The following is a 21,068-nucleotide window of genomic DNA, read 5'->3' as shown; positions in this document are numbered from 1 at the left end:
TATTCCCCGAAGGACTATAATCTGTGTGACTGTAAATGTATGTATGTTTTTTTTCTTGTTTGTTTAAAATATTAAAATATATTGGAAAAAAAGAAAAGAAACTTGGTTAGCAATGGGGGGACACAAATAGTTAGCCTTGCTAGGGCGCAAAAATGACTGGCACTGGCCCTGGGTGTAGTGGTTAAGAGTGGTGGTTTGGAGCGGTGGACTCTGACCTGGAGAACAGGGTTTGATTCCCCACTCCTCCACATGTGCAGCGGAGGCTAATCTGGTGAACTGGGTTTGTTTCCCCACCGCTACACATGAAGCCAGCAGCTGGGTGACTGTGGGCAAGTCACAGCTTTGTTGGAGCTCTCTCAGCCCCACCTACCTCACAGGGTCTGTTGAGAGGAGGGGATGGTGATTGGAAGCTGGTTTGAGTCTCCCTTAAGTGGTAGAGAAAGTCAGCATATAAAAACCGACTCTTCTTCTTCTTCGGAATACATGTATTCGATGCCAATTGCTGTGGGAATACGTTGGAACGTGTATGGGCTACATGTGATATTGGTTATCACATATAGTATGTATTTATTGGTCTTTGACAGCAAAAATAAAGTTCTATGTCTATGATTCATTGCTTCTCAGGAGCTTCTTAAAAAGGCTACACACCAGTGTGTGAGGGGTGGAATCAAGCCATAACAGCCAAGGAATACACTTGATCTGTGGTCACATAAGGTCTGGTCGGTCTACACATGCAACTATGGTTGCCAACCTTCAGGTGTGACCTGTAGATCTCCCAGAATTACAGCTGGTCGCCAGATTACAGAGATCAGTTCCTCTAGGGGAAAATGGGGGATTTGGAGGGTGGTCTTAACCCAAACCCTACCATTCCCAGGCCCCACCCCCAAATCTCCCAACCTGGAATTGGTAACCCTACTTGCAGCACAGAGAGTTGGTAGAGCTGGCATAGAACTGGGTGATGTCAGGGGCATGTCATGGGCACAGTGGGATTTAGCTTCCTGAGCCCTTCCATCTGTGGATTTGCCCTTGACACAGGCACATTGTTATACCACTGAAAATCCTGGCATTGCTCAGATCACACACGCACGTCTCATCCTGCCTCTAAGCACCAGCACAGTTTAGGATACCAACTAAATCAGCAACATACACACACAACACACCCATGGCACTTTATAAACCCATCCAGGACACCCATAGTTCAGATGATAGGGCATGAGCATGTGTTGTACACAAATGGAGCACACAGTGTTGCATAGTAGTAGTCAGAACTGCACATAAAGGGCCCTTAGCACACTCCCCAACATCACTGCTGCCGCCTGGTAAACCATATCCCATTAAAGCAATAAGGAAACAACAGGAACAAGAAAATGTTCAAATGAGAAATGTTGACTTATACGCATGGAAATGAAAGCAGCACTTTGTATTGCAAGAAGAGGTGTTTTGCAGGAAGGGTATCAGGAGCTGTGTTGTGTACACAAAGCTGGGAAAATCCCTATATGCTGTTAGCTTTGCATCCAGTTATTCTTTTAAGAAACAGTAGACGTTAACAGTGAAATGCCCTGATACTTAACATGCATTGCACAGAAATTTCGAGGAAATCCCAGGAAAAGTTTTTAGGACTGAGTTCTAGAGTTACACAAAATATTCCCACTGGGCTTTGGGCTTGTCAGTGACTTTCAAATAGCAGTAATTATGTCTTCTCAAAATCTTCTCAAAATACATAAACCAAACCAACATACCCACAAACATTTCTACATCTACCTATTTATATCTCCAAGTCTGCCATTTACTGGGCTTAATTTCAACTGTAATTTTGTTTATTTCCAATGGAAAGGAGATGGAACTGAGTTCTTTTCCCCACTCAGCTATACAGTTTCTGATGAAATAAGGACTTTCTGGGCCAGTGGTCATCATGATGATGGATAATCATAGCTAGAAAGGGGAAATATAAAATTAATGGGGTTTTTTGGGGGGAGATAACCCAGTCCTAAAGATACTTAAATCCCATACAAGTCTGTTCTTGGCTGCCAATGATGAAGAAGACAGACAGTGCGGGTACATTCAGCTCTTGAAAGCGAACTACTGCCTCATCCAGTGTTATCGAGCTGATAAAAGTTTAAATTGGGCCGTTAACATTAGTTATTACGCAGAACAACGCATTGCTTGATGTTCTTGATTTAGCCCCAAACAATTATATGTTTTTTGATTAAAGCACAATCTTCCGGAGCTTTGGAGGAAACGGGAAACAAAAAACGCCAGCGCGGCCAACAACTAAGTCACTGTCTACAAAGATAATTCACAGTGGGTCGCCGTGTTAGTCTGTCTGCAGTAGTAGAAAAGGGCAAGAGTCCAGTAGCACCTTAAAGACTAACAAAAATATCTTCTGGTAGGGTATGAGCTTATACCCTACCAGAAAATATATTTTTGTTAGTCTTTAAGGTTCTCCTGGACTCTTGCCCTTTTCTACTACTGTCTATAAACCCAGACTGATGCAAAGTGCCGTTCGCGTCCCTAGGTGTCGCTACGGAGCTCGTCTCTTTGTTCAGAACGGAGCCAGCCGCTCCTTTTACGCGTCTCCAGCCATGGCAGAAACGGAGCATGCGCAGGAAAGAGCCAAGGCCTTTCTTCCTCCTTAGATTCGGGTCTCCGTGGTTGCGCCGCCGCCGCCACTAAGTCACTGTCTACAAACCCAGACTGATGCAAAGTGCCGTTCGCGTCCCTAGGTGTCGCTGCGGAGCTCGTCTCTTTGTTCAGAACGGAGCCAGCCGCTCCTTCTACGCGTCTCCAGCCATGGCAGAAACGGAGCATGCGCAGGGAAGAGCCAGGGCCTTTCTTCCTCCTTAGATTCGGGTCTCCGTGGTTGCGCCGCCGCCGCCGCACCCGGATGTCCCAGCTGACGCGCCCGGTCGGCCTTAGCGGTTGGAGGCAGTCGGAAACGGCGTGAGCTTCGGGAGAAGGGGGGGAGGGGCGGCGGGGGGGTGTTGGCCAGTTCATAGTCAACGTTGTGCTCCGCCGGCGGAGACCGCATCCCGCCCCGCCCCACCCCCTCGAGCGCGGGAGGCCGGCCGGCCGGGCCGGCTCCACGCTTTTGCTCCTCTCGGGGAAAAAAGGCCGCCCCCGGCCCGTCGCGGCCCTCTTCCTCGCCCCCGCCTGGCGCCGCGGGCCCGAGGCGCTGGGCCAGGATGAGCAACTCGCGGAACAACCGGGTGATGGTGGAGGGCGTCGGGGCGCGGGTGGTGCGGGGCCCCGACTGGAAGTGGGGGAAGCAGGACGGCGGCGAGGGCCACGTGGGCACCGTGCGCAGCTTCGAGAGCCCCGAGGAGGTGGTGGTGGTCTGGGACAACGGCACGGCCGCCAACTACCGCTGCTCGGGAGCCTACGACCTGCGCATCCTGGACAGCGCGCCCACCGGTAAGAGCCCGGCGAGGGCTGGGCTGGTGGACGGGGAGCCGCCGCCCCTCGCCTCTTCCTGGGACGCCCATCTGTGGAAGAAAGAAGCAGTGGTGTAGTCCGCCTTGCTACTGCGAACGTTATTATCAATATTATCATTAATATCATTAATATCAAATATCATTGTTATCAGGCGACAGTAGTGAAAATAAACCATCTTAACCAACTAAGCAGCCCACTGTCTTCGTTGGGGAATCGCCAGGTGAAGGCCCTCCCTTCGCTGCCCTGGGATCTAGGACCAGGGCTCCTGTTTCAAGGTTCCTCAGGAGTCATGAGAGGAGGGGCCGGGGCCCAGTGGTAGAGCATCTGCTTGGCATGCAGAAGGTCCCAGGTTCAATCCCCGGCATCTCCAGTTCAAGGGACTAGGCAAGTAGGTGACGTGAAAGACCTTTGCCTGAGACCCCGGAGAGCGCTGTCGGTCTGTGTAGACAATACTGACTTTGATGGACCGAGGGTCTGATTCAGTATAAGGCAGCTTCATGTGTTCATGGTGTATACCTATTCTCTCAAGGATCAGAGGAGCATGCCTGTTATATTAGGTGCTGTGGGTAACGGCCACGACAATGTTGCTGCGGTTGTCTTGTTCGTGGGCTTCCTGGAGGCACCTGGTTGGCCACTGTGTGAACAGACTGCTGGACTCGATGGGCCTTAGTCTGATCCAGCATGGCTTTTCTTATGTTCTTAGGAGGGCCAGGCGGCCTTTGGTGACTGCCAGCGTCTCTTTAGTCTTCGGATCTGCGGCTGGAGTGGAGGGCTTCCCAAAGGCTTTGCATGGAAACCTTGATGGATGTGAACAGGATGGAGAAAGGCCTGGGGTGGTCAAGGGAGAGCCTGTGTGTTGCTGGTGGGACTTGAGTAGATGACGAGTTTACTGGTGGAGGAAGCTCTGCTTCATCATGTTTCTTAAAGGGCTCAAGGTTTCTGACCTAACTCATTGTGACAACAGAATGTTTTTAGAAGATCCTGCTGATTTCACAGGAGGGTTCAGGACATGGATGTTATAATAGGGAGAAGTTCTGAAAGCCAAGGCGTCTATTTTTAAAATATGGCAGTAAACAAACGATGACTCAGTAGACATTATCTCAGCCATTTTAACAAATGTTTTTGTGTTTGACTTAATATTCTTTTAGTTAAAGCCCTGCAGATGTTCATGTGGTCAGAAACTTAAAAATAATTCTGTTAACACTAGTTAATCCTGCTCAGCCAAGGAGAGCTGCAGGAAGGAATGCCCCTTCTTTCACCAAAACTCACTGTAGTATAGAAATGTAGGGAAATTTGGAAATCCAAAGTAATTGCCTTTTCCATTCAGCTTTGGAAAGAAGCAGCTTTTGTATTTCCAGCTGAGTCTCATAAGGCTAGAAGCACTGATGCGGTTTTTCTGGAAGAGTATGAATCAGAAGTTTTTCTGAAACTCTAAATAGAGTGTGATCTCATTTGGCATATTTATTTTGACTTATATTTAGTAAATAAAAATTTAAAAGTACATTGTGTTACTTTTATGACCCAATAGCAACAAATGATTGATTATGGGAAAAAAATAATCAGGTGTAGTTTAAATGTTGTGTTCAGACACATTCAAAGCTTTATGTGGAAATAATTTTCATTGGAATAACACTGATCAGAATTTAAAGACAATATAGCATGTAATTCCCTTAGATTGTTTCAATTTAAGGTAAACAAACCCAAAAGCAATGAAAACTTTTGAGACGCTAATTTTAGCATACCCAAAGAATTATTGTCGAAGGCTTTCACGGTCAGAGTTCATTGGTTCTTGTAGGTTATCCGGGCTGTGTAACCGTGGTCTTGGAATTTTCTTTCCTGACGTTTCGCCAGCAACTGTGGCAGGCATCTTCAGAGTAGTAACACTGAAGGACAGTGAGACACTGTCCTTCAGTGTTACTACTCTGAAGATGTCTGCCACAGTTGCTGGCGAAACGTCAGGAAAGAAAATTCCAAGACCACGGTTACACAGCCCGGATAACCTACAAGAACCCAAAGAATTGTTTCAATGTAAGGTAAACAAACCAAAAAGCAATGAAAACTTTTGAGACACTGATTTTTAACATATCCAAAGAATTTCTATCTGTCATTGTCTAAAAGTACAACCACTCCACTTATCTGGATCCTGCTGTCCTCTCCCTCACACTTTATTCTGATAATTCACAGTGGGTAGCCGTGTTAGTCTGTTTGCAGTAGTCAAAAAGGGCAAGAGTCCAGTAGTACCTTAAAGACTAACAAAAATATTTTCTGGTAGGGTATGAGCTTTCGTGAGCCACAGCTCACTTCTTCAGATTCTTCAGGTATCTGAAGAAGTGAGCTGTGGCTCACGAAAGCTCATACCCTACCAGAAAATATTTTTGTTAGTCTTTAAGGTGCTACTGGACTCTTGCCCTTTTTGACTACTTTATTCTGAGTCGTGGTTCCTAGGTATTCCATATGATCCTCAAGGTTTCTTCCACTGCTTGGATCTCTTCCTACCTTCTAAAGTCAGAAGGCAAACCTAGGGGGAGAGGAACATAAAAGCATTGCCTTACTCCCTAAAGGTCACTCAAGTGCCATGCTGTGTGCTTCGACTCTGGAGAGTAGGTGGAGGCTGATCAAAGGGGGAGAGCACAGGCAGCCACCTGAGTTTTCTGTTACATTTCCCAGGCTGAAAATAGTTCATGGTGTTTGGGAATACACCTTGTCCAGAGAACCCTGGTACTCAGTCACCAGAATGTAGTATTACTTATTGATGGAGCAATGTACCCAGATATACATAGGTGTATGTGTTGTATATGCTCACTTTGGAGTGTCACACATTAAGTTGTCTTCTGCTGAGTTAGAGAGTTGGTCTTTCAAACTCATTATTGTCTACTCTGACTGGTATTGGCTTTCCAGGGTCTCAGGTAGAGAGGTCTGTCATATCACTTACTGTGCCCTATCCTTTTAGCTGAAGATGTCAGGGATTGAACCTGGGACTTTCTGTGTGCAAAGCAGGTGCTCTACCACTGAGCTGTGCCCTCCCCCCCCCCACATGTTTTGAATGTGTGTTGGGGCTTCTGAATAGGTGGAAACTAGCCTGGAAGTGTGGTTAAGGGACAACTTGCTTATGGACTTCTGGGCCAACTATAGCTATATTATGAACTTGAAATTTTAAAAAGTTTGTAGTTGGATCTACTTATTCAGGAAAAAGAATGCCCCTCACATTGTAATATACCAGTAATGTGTTTTTCTTAAATTACTTGCTAGTTTTTGAAAAGAATTCCCAGGACTGTGAAGTGAAATGCATACTTGCTTCTGATCTTATCCTGCTTGTATAAGTGATGGCTGTGCTTTGTCATGAATAGAAGGGCAGGGTAGACAAATGACAGATTTTTAGATAATTTCATTTATATAAGTTGAAAATATGATTTCCTTTCCAGTTTAAAGTCTCTATTATTTATTTTGACCATTTTGTTTGACCTTTGCAGTAGCAAAAAAATTGACCTCATAATCTTAAATCGTACCCTTTGGAAAAAAGTTCTTCCAGTTATTGCAGTTCTCTGGTGACTTAAAAATCGGTTTTGTTATTTGGTTTCTAAATATGTCACAATGGAAAAATGCATCTAGAAATGCATTTTAAGGGAAAACTTACACCATTTATCAATTTTTCAATTTCTTTCCTAGAAATGTCTTATAGTTGTCTCAGAAACCCTTTAAATATTTAAGTTACAAAATATGATTTATATTTTTGTATGTGTGTGTAAAAACTAACTGTCTACGTTCCTAGAAGTTAATGGCAACAAAGTAGTGCCATTACATTCAGTTACTGAGATTGTTACATCTGAGAATATAAGAGCTGTTAAGATGGATCACGCCAGGTATCCATTTAGTGCAGTATTTTTTTCCCAACAGTGGCTAGCCAGATACCATTGGGAAGCTCACAAGCAGGGCATGAAACTAGTAGCCTTTTGTCATTATGTCCTCAACATCTGTTACTGGGAGGCCTGCTGCTTATGAACATGAATGTTTCATTTAGCAGACATAGCTAATAGTCATGAATAGACCAATCCATCATGAACTTGCTGAATCCTTTTTAAGAACCACCACAGCATCTTATGGTACCAAATTCTGTATGTTAGTTAAATGTTGTCTTCAAAAGTCTTTTCTTCTGGCTGCCCTGGATATCCCACTGATTAATTTTATCCATATTCTGGTATTTAAAAGAATTTTTTCTGCCCACTTTTCCTACAACAGTCATAATTTTGTAAACCTCATAACTTGTATTTTTTCCTGGGGGAAAAAAACACCCTGTAAAACACTAGTTTCTCTTCCTGTGGAAAGTATTCCCATCCTTTGATCATTCTTAGTTAACTTTTTCTACACCTATTCCAGCTTTTGGGGTGGGTAAATGGGGCCATTACAAAAACTTTGAAACTAGTAATTTTATTTTCAGACTTCTTCTTTGAACCTGCTTATTTCCCCAAGATAGAACACTAAATGGATGTTTTAAATGAGCTACCCCAATTATCTCAAAATAATTTTTGTGCATACTTACAAAGCCATCACGAAAGCATAAATAAGATTGAGCCTTCAAGCTTCAGCTTAGGCAGTATTATATGTGTGCCTGACTTTACAAACTGCCGATAAATTATTGTAGTACGTAGGTCAGTTGAAGGGCTTGACACAAATGTATACTTGTCACATTCAGAAACTGAATGCAGTGTGTGATAAACTGAATCACTGATCCTGTGCAAAGAATTTGTAATTGCTAGTTAAATTGCAGGGTTTTTTGCTTACAGAACAAATGCATGTTCTTAGGAGTGTACACATATTTCCAAAACGTTGTGTGTCTTCTACTCCTTTTCACAGGAATTAAACATGATGGAACAATGTGTGATACTTGTCGCCAGCAACCAATAATTGGTATTAGATGGAAATGTGCTGAATGTACAAATTATGACTTGTGCACAGTATGCTATCATGGGGACAAACATCACCTGCGACATCGCTTTTACAGAATAACCACACCAGGAAGTGAAAGGTGAGTTGTAAGGGGCTGGATATAGGTATTATATTACACCTATGTTGAAATATCTGCATTTGCTGCCCACCTGTTTCTTGGAACAATTTAAAAGTGCTGGTTCTTACCTTTAAGGCTCTAAACTGCTTGAGGCCAGGTTAGTTTTGAAGAACCGCCTTCTTCTCAGGTCCTGCTGTTTGTGCCCAAGCCTGCAGTGGTGTCGCCCCACTATTGGAATGTCTTCCAAGGCTTCCTTGGTACCTAGCTTACTCTCCTAGGCACAGGATCAAATCATTTTTGTTTACCCAGGCTTTTAACTAAGGGCTTCCTTTTTTTTTTTAGCTGTTTTACGGTTACCTACCATGAGGGCTGTTTTGTCAGCATCATTTAAACTGTGTCTGTTTTAGGTGCTTTTATACCCTGGCTTGTTTTTATTGGCTGATCTTATTAGCATGTTTTGTATTGTTTTTGTTTTGTATGGTTTTGCTGTTATCTGCTTTGTTCTATTTTGGAGTTTTATTTGTAAGCCATCTCAAGCAGGTCTGGAGAGGCGGCATACAAATGTTTAAAATACATCTTTTTAATCTGTTTATATTTTAATAAAAAAAACGCAGTTATGAAACCATATATGACTTATCTAACGAAATAGCAGCTGATCTATACATCTGAGATCTTCAGTGTATCAAAATGTGATTTCTTTATTAAAACAGTTTTTTAATTACTGAAGAGGAAAGATACTGAATAATTTGTTTGTGCTGTAGAATCTATAGAAGGCTCTCATTTCACGTAAAATTTTAGGGTTTTGCTGGAGTCTCGGCGTAAATCAAAGAAGATCACTGCAAGAGGAATCTTCACAGGTGCCAGGGTGGTTCGAGGAGTTGATTGGCAGTGGGAAGATCAGGATGGTGGCAATGGACGTAGGGGAAAGGTAAAAGTTCAGATACTTTCAAAGATGTCTTATCAATTTTTAAAAAATCTTTCCAGGGCAGGAGGTATGGGCACCATATCTTCTTTCTTCCTCCATTTATCCACACAACAGCCTTGTGAGGAAGGTCATGCTGAGAGCACAACTGGCTAACATTCTAACCATTGTATCTTACTTGCTTTCTCCAAAATATCACCAAAGTTTTGTATTTGTTTGTATACTGTTAACTGTTCACATATTACAGAGAATGCACATACAACTTGATCGGACATGCGTACTCCTGTGTATAAGAATCAGCCAATGATTGTTCACTTTGCAAATGAAAATGGGGACCAGTACCTGGATAAATGTAGAGTTTCAATCACACATTCAGCTGTATGTATCTTGAACGTAACATGAATTATTCAATCTAAAGTACAAAGACCAATCAAATGCACGCTGTGCTCAGATTGTACATGCATTCACTGTAACTTATGAACAGAGCTTGTGGGTGACAGGGTTGGAGGTGAGTTCTTAACTTGAGGGTTGCTTCAATCATTAAGTCATACTCCTGCTCCCTCTTTGCCTAAAATATATGCTAAGAAGAGTTTGCCTACATTTGTGACCAAGAAAGGTATGGTACTTTTAGCTGATTTTGTTTTGCAAATGGCCCTAATTGGTAACTGTTCCATTAGGTATTTTAACTCAGTGGTATCTATCCTTGTAGCGCTATTAGCATAGGAATGTGTGATACTACTCTTCTCTAAGCTGCATAGGATGCCACACAAAAATGACAAGTGTGTGTTCCCCCTGCTTTGGTGCTTTAAGGCACCAAAGGTAGCATAGATATGTCCCAACTTCTATTTTCAAATTGCAAAAAGAACCGTGACCACTGCAAGACATCGGGGGTTACCGCACTTGTATTCCCAGTGATGTATTAAGAGTTTGAAAACGTTATAAAAAATACTGTTTGCACTTTGCTTGGCCCCTTTAACTGTGAAGACGTCTTCCAACCATTTATAAGCCGTGGTATCCAAAACCCCTTTTAAAGCGATGTTTTTTATAACATTTTCAAACTCTTAATACATCGCTGGGAATACAAAGTGCGGTAACCCCCATCCTCAGTACAAAGAGATGGTCAGAGATGGAAGTGCACTTTCAGAAAATGAGCTACAGAGAAAAGAGCTCCATCTTTTTGGGAAAGGGTGTGATTATGGAAGGAAAGATGGTTGCTTTCCTCACTAGTTCAGCAGGAAGTGTTGGAACTTTCATAGTGATCTCTAGCACTGCCTCCTTTTCCTGCCACTACCCACCCCTGTGGTTGATAATTTTCCCATGGCTAATCAAGAAACATGCTTTCTAAATATGAGGATATTTGGCTAATTCATAGTTCTATGGTGTGGAAGCTATAGTAATAAAGGCCTTAATTTTAAAATGCATTTCAGCAGGCCTCTTTCTCGTTGTAGCTATTTTTTTCCACAGAATCTGTTAACTGAACTAAGAATCTGAATAATTTGTGAAATAGAATGGAAGGAAGTAATCCTAACCATATTTACTTAGAAGAAAGTTCCATTAGGATCAGTAAATTAAATGAGTGTGTTTAAGTAGAAGAATCAATACCATATTTTGCTATAAAAATAAAACTGATTTAGAAAACACTTAGATAATGAATAAAAATCCTTACATCAAATTCTTATCTATACGTTGTGGGTAGATACATACCTCTCTTTTTGCTTCTGCTAGGTAACAGAAATCCAGGACTGGAGTGCATCAAGCCCGCACAGTGCAGCATATGTTTTATGGGACAATGGAGCTAAAAACCTTTACAGAGTTGGCTTTGAGGGCATGGTAAGGAGTAACTCAACACAAAGAGTAAAATTGCTTTGTGGGGGAATGGAGGAATAGAAAAATGGTTTGTGCTGGGCTATTTATCTTCTTTTGTGATGACCTTCTGTCAGTTTGCATGCTATTAAGCACTTCATTGTTCCTACAGCTGCGTGGTTAGGTCATGCATATGCATAGGTCTGGTCTCCGTTTATTAATGCAGATGACTTAAACTCTTGAGTTGGATTCTGTCTCCCTGTTAGTGGCAGATACTTTTATTAATAGGTTGCATAAGATGGCTACAAATTGCTACAGAATATGGTTTAAAGATTTCTGTATAATTCTCAATATGTTTGATGCTATTTTTACACTGTAAATAGTGATCAGATATTTGAGTAGCTTCCTGGTACAGTGGTAGTTGATGTTTCAGTCTTGAGCACTAAATTTATGTTGATTTCAGTAGTGTAGGGTATAATTGCTACACCATCTATAAAACAGAAGTAGGACCAATTGTTTTTGCTTCTTTCTAGTAATCTGGATTATGAATCAGATTTCCTTAATATATAGTATTAATGCAGCTCTCATATATATTTTCAGTAAAATATTTAATCAAACAGCTATTTAAACCTGAAGGTATTTGGTTTGATGACTGTGTGTTTGCTTGGCAAATGTAGTTTTTGGCCCCAGTAAATTATTATTCCATTCATTTTAAGATTGGGATTTAATGTTATCTATTGTTTGTTCAAACTACCAGTACATTCTAATCAGCCTTCAAATTTCTCCCATTTTACTCATGTACAAGCCGTCCCTTCCCTTGCAAAACCTTTCTTCCTCTTTCTCCTCTAAGATAAATGCTGTGTTGTTTCTGTAGCATAAAATTTTGTATGGCCCCTATCAAGATTACAATTAATGCATGTAATATGCTATTAGTGAAGTTGGACTTTCATGTATCATGTTGGCATAGTACTCTTACCTGTGTCTGTGTCCTGTCAGATTGTGAAGGGAGCAGTGTTTTGAAACAAAAGCTATTTGAAAAGAAGGTGATCTTGCACTGATTCTCTGTAAGCTTGCTCTTGGTTTTTTTGCTTTGAACATATTTGCAAAGCCATGTTTTCATTTTTTAGAAGCAGATCATTTGGCTTCCTTTCGTATGCATATTTTTTGCATACTTTTATTCTTTTTGGTCATGGTCAATATGGGAGAATGTAATTAATGTGATCTGCGTTGATAAATGCAGAGTTGTCACCAACATGATATATGTAACCTATTGCAGCATGGTTTGACTGGGAGAGTACACTTGTTTGTAGCTTTTTACAGTTGTGATATGTGGTTTTGACTGCAGTCGTTTGAGTTTGCTGGCCTTTCTCTTCACGTACATACAACTGAGTTGATTATTGGCAGCTCTGTCAGCCGATTATATATTGTTCTTTTCATGCTGCAGTCTGCCAGTTCCTTAAGTTTACTGGTGTGGGCTTTTCTCAGAGTAATGAAGAAATAGACAAGACCTTTGCAGGAGCATACGGCTAGCTTATACACCACCTGTCCCTTTTGTTTTCTCCCTTAGTTCTAGATGATGTGAGTTAGAGGACTCTTCTTGCTGTCTTTACACTTTAGTGTAGGTGCATTGAATGACCTTTGCCCAAGGGAATTCCTTCAGAGATAATACCAGATGGCTGCTGTTTGGATTAGAAAGGACAGAGCAGCAGTTAAAGAACGGGGAAATATGTTAGGGGTTCTTTCTTTATATATCCAATAGATGTATGTTTTTTAATCAGTTATTTTAATCTCTGTGTCCTATAAACAGCACAGTTAACAATAGCTCACAGAATCTTTTCAATATTGAAATGACATCTTTTGGTGAAATTGGTTATTGGAATTGCAGCCTAAATATGTAACAATATTTCAGGGCAAGCCCTGTTGTCCCTGAACATTTGTTTTGGAGCAGGCACAGTTTTCCCAGGGAAAGGCTTTCCAAGGGGAGGGAAGGAGGACAAACTGAAGACACTGGGCCAAGTAAATGCAGGTTCGCTGGTGGGGTGGGAAGGAGGGAAAGAAGCAGGAAAAGAGGAGAGGCTATAGGGGCTTTCAGGGAAGGAAAAGAGGAAATAGTGGAGGAGAGGGAAAGTGAGATGCCTTCTGTAAGTCCTTGAGGATGCCCTGCTTGAAATTTCTCCATGGCAGTGCAAAAAGGTGTGTGACTAAAAAAGTTAATCAGCTCTGAGCTCTCAGAAGGCAGTCTATTGGGATAGGTTGGATTTGTCGTACCTGGAATTGCCAGCCCAGTTACGATTTGAGCTGAGGTGAGCCATCACTAGTAATCTCTGTGCATAGATATTTCTATTTTCACTTTTTTAAATAGGTGAATTACTCTTTGGAAAGCAGCTTTGGGGAGCTGTTGGCTAGTACAACACTGTTGATTGTGGCATTTCATTGGTAGAGCAAGAGATTAAGTAATTTGACTATGGGTGGAAAGGAGGCATAAGGTGAAGAGTAAGTAATATGTACAATCCTGCCCATCTCAGTAGGAGTTGGAATAGCTTTTGCAGTGATTCAGAGTTACAGCCTCAAAACGTGAATTTAAATTCAAACCAACGCTCATATCCCAAATAGCATAGGGAACAGAGATAGTCACAAAGGTGACTGTACATTGTCACATATTTTCTTCCAGTGCACATGGACCACAGAAGGGGGTTAAGAAAATGGGTAGGAAGTACACTGGAATAATGCCTATGTAACAGACAGTAAAGCTAACAAATGTTTGCCTTGACAAAAACGTGTTGGTGTAAGTACAGGTACAGCAGTAGTTGAACTTTGTATTTAATCTTTTAAAATTATAATTCTCTATAAATGTGTGTTATATGGGTGTGTGTGTGGTATGTTTTGTTTTCAGTCAGACCTTAAATGTGTCCAAGATGCCAAAGGAGGATCCTTCTACCGGGACCACTGTCCTGTACTGGGTAAGTTAGAGGAAACCTAATTTGATGTCTGACTATATATTTAGTGTATAATATCCACAGAAGTATAGAGATAAGTGTATACAGCTTTTTCTATTTAATTTACGTCCTGCCTCCCCCCTCCCCAGGTCTCAGGGTGACTGACACCGGTAGAACCATAAACCATAGAACACAACAGTCTGGTTCCATCCACCAGAGCAGCTGTGCTTTTTAATCATATCATGTTGAATTTATGGTTCCTCTGAGTCCTTGGGAATTTGTAAAACTGTGTGTGTGATGTGTTTACTTCCTTCCTACATATTTTCTTTTGATTTTAGGTGAGCAAAATGGTAACCGGAATCCTGGTGGCTTGCAAATTGGTGACCTAGTAAACATTGATCTTGATTTAGAAATTGTCCAGTCTTTGCAGCATGGCCACGGAGGATGGACTGATGGAATGTTTGAAACTTTAACCACCACAGGCACTGTTTGTGGTATAGATGAAGACCATGACATTGTTGTACAGTATCCAAGTGGCAATAGGTATGCTAATCTCAGATTTTTACTAAGGCAGACTTTGGTTCTCTTGCAAGTGTTTGGCTTAGAGTTTACTCTTGCCATAGCCTGAAACAAGAACAGAAGTATTTCTCTGTATTCTTTATAAACCTAAATTGCATGTAATTTTTAAAAAATCATTAGATAAAATATCAAAACTATCTTGAATTTTAAATTTCAAATTAAAATGATGTGGACGTAGCCTTCTAACATTTCTCCATTATCATCGCACCTTTGTATGTCTCTGTCTCCTCAAATAGTCTCCTAAATCAGACAATAAGCTCTGTTTTATACAGTGTTGAAGTAAACAGTGCCGTTTTTACTAACACCATCTCTAAGCATACTGGACATTGCATTAAGACTATTTTGGTGGCATAGTTGTTCTGCAGTTTATACATATGATAGCATTGGCAATAGTTAATTATTACAAGCAGGGTTTTTTTCTTAGATTGTGTTATTACCAAGAATGTTCACTAGTAGTTGTGTTTGGGTTTTTAGTTATCTGATTATATTCTGAGGAGTGTGCATATGAAGCCAGTAATTTGTTATGGAAACGAAGTCACACAAATTCTTCTTGTGTTTCTTTTAAAACACTTTGGATGGAGGCTAACTCTCCTAGGCTGTATACCCAACCATGTAACCCACTGGATTCTTGCAGAATCTAGCAGTCACAGACTGCTGAGATATGGGACAAAACTGGCTAACAGTGAAACACAGGAATCCTAATTTTTTGTACAAGCATAAAGCATTTTTTTGTAATAATGTTTCAAACTACTGATATTTTCTAGGTGGACTTTTAACCCTGCAGTTCTTACCAAAGCCAATGTTGTCCGAAGCGGAGATGCCGCTCAGGGAGCTGAAGGGGGTACTTCACAATTTCAAGTGGGTGACCTTGTCCAAGTTTGTTATGACTTGGAACGAATCAAGCTGCTTCAACGAGGGCATGGCGAATGGGCTGAAGCGATGCTTCCTGTAAGTTTATGTAAACGGCTTTTAGTATGGCATTTCAAGTGAAGATGGGGAATCGTTTACCTTAAAGCTTTGTAGGTTAGGTAATATCTCATCTGGATGATAGTTTGGTGGTACCGGGAGCCATAGGAGCCTTGTTCTGGAATATGGCGTGAATATCTTTGTGTTCCGGTGTGCCAGTTGGTGATAAAAATTTGTGCACCTCTAGCTGCGGTGGTTCCTACACTGGGGATGTTGCCATTGGGGCCAATGACCCTGTACCACTGACAAGGATGCAGAAACCCACTTGTACAAGTGCTAGAAAATTCTTCTGGAGAATGCTGATATTCAGAAATTAAGGCCTGGTCTGCACATGCAACAGACAGAGGTGGCAAAATGCCAAGTTGTAAAAATGGGCTGTACCACGCTAGAGAGAAGGCTGGAAGGGCCACATTGTTAATGTTCCCCATGTAAAATCTCCTTGAAAATACGTTAACACCCCAAGGAAAACACTTTATATTCTGTACTTGTTTTCCACTTACAGAGAATTGTTGATGTGAGGCAACTTGAAAAATGTAATCCTTCACCTGTGGATTGAAGTGGTATATTCCGTTACACCACCTCAGCAATCTGCCACCTCATTGCCATTTCATTCTGCTACATTTGCAGACTTGGCCAGAGTTGTTCTCTGTATAAGTATATGAGAAGACATACAATTTTACTGTCCTAGAATCATTTTTAGTGATAAGGTTTGTGACCCAGAGAGAGTGTTTCTATCAATAGACTTCAAAGGAATTCCATGGAAAATAATTTTGATACTTTGCCTTGAAAACTGTGGGGCAGCTCCAGAAAGATGGCTTCATTTTCCCATGTCAATTGCAGCCAGCTATAATATATAATGGATGTGGACTTTTTTCTTTGTTGGATGTGTTTAGCTTCTTCTCTTTCACCACTGCTATGTGATCAGCATTCAGGCTGATCTTGGAATGGAAGTTTTAATGGCAGAAATCTAGTATCTGAACTAGAAAATAAAATAGCAACGTAAGGTGTAAAATACCGTGTAGATACTGGGACCTGTTGGGAACTGCAAGTAAGAATAATTTAGACATTCCATCCTGTGCCTGTAAAATCTCCTTTTTTCGAAGGGGAATCTCTAAGAGTTCTCAAGGGCTTATTAAGTTGATTTCTTTCCCTTGTCATTTAACCAACTATTGGTTGCTCTCAACATTCTGTGCTCCTGAAGCATGTTTAATATTCATCAAGTTGGTTGGGGGTTGGTTTAGTTTCCCTTTCTAATAATTACCGTAGTCATATTTTTCTGTGTGTCTGCAGTTGCCTTAGAATGGGGAGCCCCCTACCTTGTCTGAGGGTGGCCTTTTTTTATTAGCATGGCAGCCAGCCACTTTACTGTTGGGCATAGTGATATATGACTTTTTAAAATGATGTATATTAATGTCTGCCTTGTCTTTAATTTAGACTTTAGGGAAAGTGGGAAGGGTGCAGCAAATCTATTCAGACAGTGACTTAAAGGTGGAGGTTTGTGGAACCTCTTGGACATACAACCCAGCTGCTGTGTCAAAAGTAGCATCAGCAGGCTCTGCTATAAGCAATGCATCTGGTGGTAAGTTAGAAATTTTTACAACATGTTTTCTGTGTAATTGGAAATTTCAAAGGATGCTTTTAACGGAGAAATAATATGCAGCAACAGTACTTTGCCAACTGGGTTTTCTTGTGCTTTGCTGTGAGCTGCTGTAAAAGTTGAAAAACAAGTTACAGATACAAATAACTTGGTTGGTTAGATATGTAGTCTGTGTAGTTAAATATTTCTGGAACAGTAATTAGCACCAAGTTTACAAGATGATACAAAAAACAGTTTGAACACATGAAACTTATACTGAATTGGATCCGTAGTCCATCAATGTAATTATATTCTACGAAGACTAGCAGCTGCTCTTTGGTATCTTAGATAAATATCTTTCACATCACCTACAACTTGATCCTTTTAAATGGGAGATGCCAGGAATTGAAACTGCATGCCAAGGAGCTGTTCTTCCTCAGAGCCTCCATCCCTCCCAATGTTGTAGGTATCTTAAGCAGAAGTGGCTAAGACTGCAGTAAAAATAGTTAAATAGTTGTGACATCTGATTCCTGTTCTACAAATATACAAGGCTGCCCCAGATTTCCTGCCGTCACAACTCTTACTCCAGTCCATCACTGTAATAGAAGCAAAACTGCAGGATTGGGCCTGGAGTGGAAGTGAAGCGCAGAGAACTCTCGAGCATTGATGGGATTAGAATTTGGGAGTGTAACCCTGGCAAGAATGCATGTGCAAAGAGACCGTTCCAGACTGCAGCAGGTCATTTTATACTGAGTCATAAAGAAAAGGCTGCTCTTCAGTTCCCTTTAAAGTAATAAGCAACTATTTCAGGTATTTTGGTATCAATGTTGGGGTGGGGGCAGAGGGAGATCCAAAAGCCAAATATGACTTTTAAAATAATTTCTAAGTAATGTGGAAAATTACTAGCCCAACCAAATATTAATTGTTTTTTGGGAGGATTTTGCTATTGTTTTTAATAGTTGGCTTTAGATTTGATCTTTTAATCATTAATCTTTATTTTGTTATATTATGAATTACCTTGGGTGTGACTGTGGAGTGATATATCTCAGATAAATAGTTCAGACTGATAGATAAGTAGATAATGTGACTAAACAGTGAACAGTTGCTGCTCAAGCCTGCTCATGCAGTTTCTACTCTCAAGAATTATTGCTTTCGAATGGAGGAACGTACATTCAAGCTGCAAATGGCAAGTCAGTTTGAAACAAACCTAATTGTTAAAAAAACATTGAGTTATAGCTTGTCACATTTTCCTGAGACATTTCTTGATTGAGTTATATATTTAAATTTATTCAACTATAACACAGTATTCAGGAACAGTGACCCTATTAAAGTAAGGGCTTTATTTTATGTTCGCAGAGAGATTGTCCCAGTTATTGAAGAAACTGTTTGAAACTCAGGAATCTGGTGATCTTAATGAAGAACTTGTTAAAGCAGCTGCTAATGGAGATGTAGCTAAAGTAGAAGACTTGCTGAAAAGACCAGATGTAGATGTGAGTACTTCTGCTACCTTGTTTGAGAGAGTTACAGCGCATTCCTCAGAGGATTGCCTGCGCTGGGCTTAGGAGGCAACCCAGCAGCGTTGCCTCCTAAGGAGGTTTTGGCACCGCCGAAACCTCTACCCGGTGCAAAAAAACCATGCAACCCTCACAGGGTTGCACGGAAGATACGCCACCTCAGTAAAAAAAAAGGGGGTGCCAACGTCGGCCCCGGCCGGCGCCGGAACGCCTCCCGGGGCGCCACTGTGGCCTGTGCGGGTGGCCGGATGGTGGCAGGACGCTCCAGCGGCGACCTGGCCCAGTGCTGCTGCGGCGGTGGCCAGGGCCCTGCGGCCAGGCTTGCACTCCAGAGCTGGGGCCACTAACGCCGGCGTGCGCCTTCCGGGCACCAGCGTTGTGGGCCCTTGCACCGGCGGAGGCCTTCGTCAGGACTTTTGAGAGATTACGTCAGCATACCCAGTCCGCTGGCTTCAAAATAGCTCTTGGTAGAATCACTAATTCAGTCAAGTAGCTTTTTAATCTTTAATGGAGTTTAGATCAAGATTCTGTAATTTAGCCAGATTAGAAAGTTAAGAGGTATGACAATTTGAGAAGATGTTTAATACACTTTTTGGGAAAAAATTATTGAGCTCCTTGATGTTCCATTCAGTTCTGTGTGCCCTCTGAATATTGGAGTATAATGAACTCATGAAGCTGACTCTATCAGATTGCATCTTATACTGAATGTACTTATACTGAATCTTGGTCCATCAAGATCTTCAGTCAGGCAGCAGGTCTCCAGGGTCTCAGGTGGAGGTCTTTCACATCACCTACTACTTGATATGTTTATATGGAGATGTCAGGGATTGAACCTGGGACCTTCTTCATGCAAAGCATATGGTTTCCCACTGAGCCATTGCCCCCCACCTCTTGTGCATATAATAATATGAATATATATACTTGTAGGTTGCCTTGAACTGCTCCATCTTGTACTTCTAGGTGAATGGGCAGTGTGCAGGACACACAGCTATGCAAGCAGCTAGTCAGAATGGACACGTTGACATTTTGAAATTGCTTCTAAAGCAGAATGTGGATGTAGAAGCGGAGGTATAATAATTTCTGTTGTTGCAACTGTTTTCAAATTTAACATGAGTGTGTAACCATGCTTTATTTCTTGCATCACATTCATTTGTGACTGTAATTATTTATATTCCTCTTACAGCTGAGAAACATTATTTCTTGGTGTCTCCTATTGCTCTGATTGATCTGAGTATAAAATAGTTGTCTGCATCAGATGTCCTGTTTTTAGTTACCATTGCCTTACTAGAATTCCCTTCATTTAATATCAAAATAACATAATTTGCACTTGTTAATATGCCTGCAACATAAACTAATGTCAGAATAATAAATTGGTGTTTAAGACTGGCCTTAACCAAAGTTAGATGCAGTCAGAACACCAGGCTGTTTTATAGGGGCATGGGGGATTTGCATGCAACCCCACAGCTTGCCCCATGCCCTCAAACCACGGTTCTCTTTTATATCCGCACTGATCCTTACTTGAATCACTTTGTGGTGCAGCTTGATGAGAGATAGAATAGTCTTAAGTTGTAACTGTAAAAGGGATCCTGTCAGGATCATCTGCAACCATCCTGTTCAGTGTGCCCTCGCCATATGAAGTAAGGTTGGGGGGCCCTTGGTTGTGGTGGGGTGCAGGGAGTTACAAAATCTGGACACCATTCATTTAGTTAAAAATTATTAAGCTTTTGCTGCTTGTAAGGGCATTCCTTTTTATTAAGCCTTTTGTTGAGAGTTGTGGACTTAGTCCCTTTCCAGTGTTTGTTGCTGGGTGGTGGTTGTTCTTTATTGATCTTTAAAGTATTTTAATACTAGTGAGTTGTTTGGGGTTTTTTCATCCATTGTTTTAGTGCTGATTTATATTGTTTTAATTATTAAGAATTTGAAGCTGCTGAGAATGTGGAATGGAAATACTTTGATAAATCTCAACAAAATGTTGTGAACTATATTGCATTCGTGCATGCATATAATGCCAGCATAATGAAATGGTATTTAATACCATTGCAGCATTTTCCTCTCTAATGCTTCATCATCAACCGAAGTAAGTACTGTCTAGAACAAACATAATGATTAATTCAGTTTAATGTTGATTGTTTAGGACAAAGATGGAGACAGGGCTGTTCACCATGCAGCTTTTGGTGATGAAGGAGCTGTGATAGAGGTCTTGCATAGAGGCAGTGCAGATCTGAATGCTCGTAATAAACGTAGACAGACCCCACTTCATATTGCTGTTAATAAAGGTCATCTCCAAGTAGTGAAGACATTATTGGATTTTGGTTGTCATCCTAGTCTCCAGGTAATT

General features: G+C 41.3%; 1 protein-coding gene across 1 annotated transcript in view; it reads left to right on the top strand.

Annotated features, from left to right (window-relative positions):
* The first annotated feature begins 3,163 nt into the window (after positions 1 to 3,163).
* The window catches only part of MIB1 (MIB E3 ubiquitin protein ligase 1), a 48,710-nt gene continuing 30,805 nt past the window's right edge, over positions 3,164 to 21,068 (top strand). Inside the window, exons 1-11 of the mRNA XM_056854324.1 lie at positions 3,164 to 3,411; positions 8,284 to 8,455; positions 9,233 to 9,362; positions 11,082 to 11,186; positions 14,053 to 14,119; positions 14,434 to 14,638; positions 15,439 to 15,622; positions 17,075 to 17,219; positions 18,573 to 18,706; positions 19,691 to 19,798; positions 20,865 to 21,062. Coding sequence (XP_056710302.1) covers positions 3,183 to 3,411; positions 8,284 to 8,455; positions 9,233 to 9,362; positions 11,082 to 11,186; positions 14,053 to 14,119; positions 14,434 to 14,638; positions 15,439 to 15,622; positions 17,075 to 17,219; positions 18,573 to 18,706; positions 19,691 to 19,798; positions 20,865 to 21,062 — 1,677 coding nt within the window. The 5' untranslated portion in view covers positions 3,164 to 3,182. The remainder of the gene's footprint in view (positions 3,412 to 8,283; positions 8,456 to 9,232; positions 9,363 to 11,081; positions 11,187 to 14,052; positions 14,120 to 14,433; positions 14,639 to 15,438; positions 15,623 to 17,074; positions 17,220 to 18,572; positions 18,707 to 19,690; positions 19,799 to 20,864; positions 21,063 to 21,068) is intronic.

The sequence above is a fragment of the Euleptes europaea genome, chromosome 8, assembly GCF_029931775.1.
Source record: "Euleptes europaea isolate rEulEur1 chromosome 8, rEulEur1.hap1, whole genome shotgun sequence".
Lineage (NCBI taxonomy): Eukaryota > Metazoa > Chordata > Lepidosauria > Squamata > Sphaerodactylidae > Euleptes > Euleptes europaea.
Note: the sequence above shows the minus strand (reverse complement) of the source record. Positions and strands in the feature narration are given on the sequence as shown.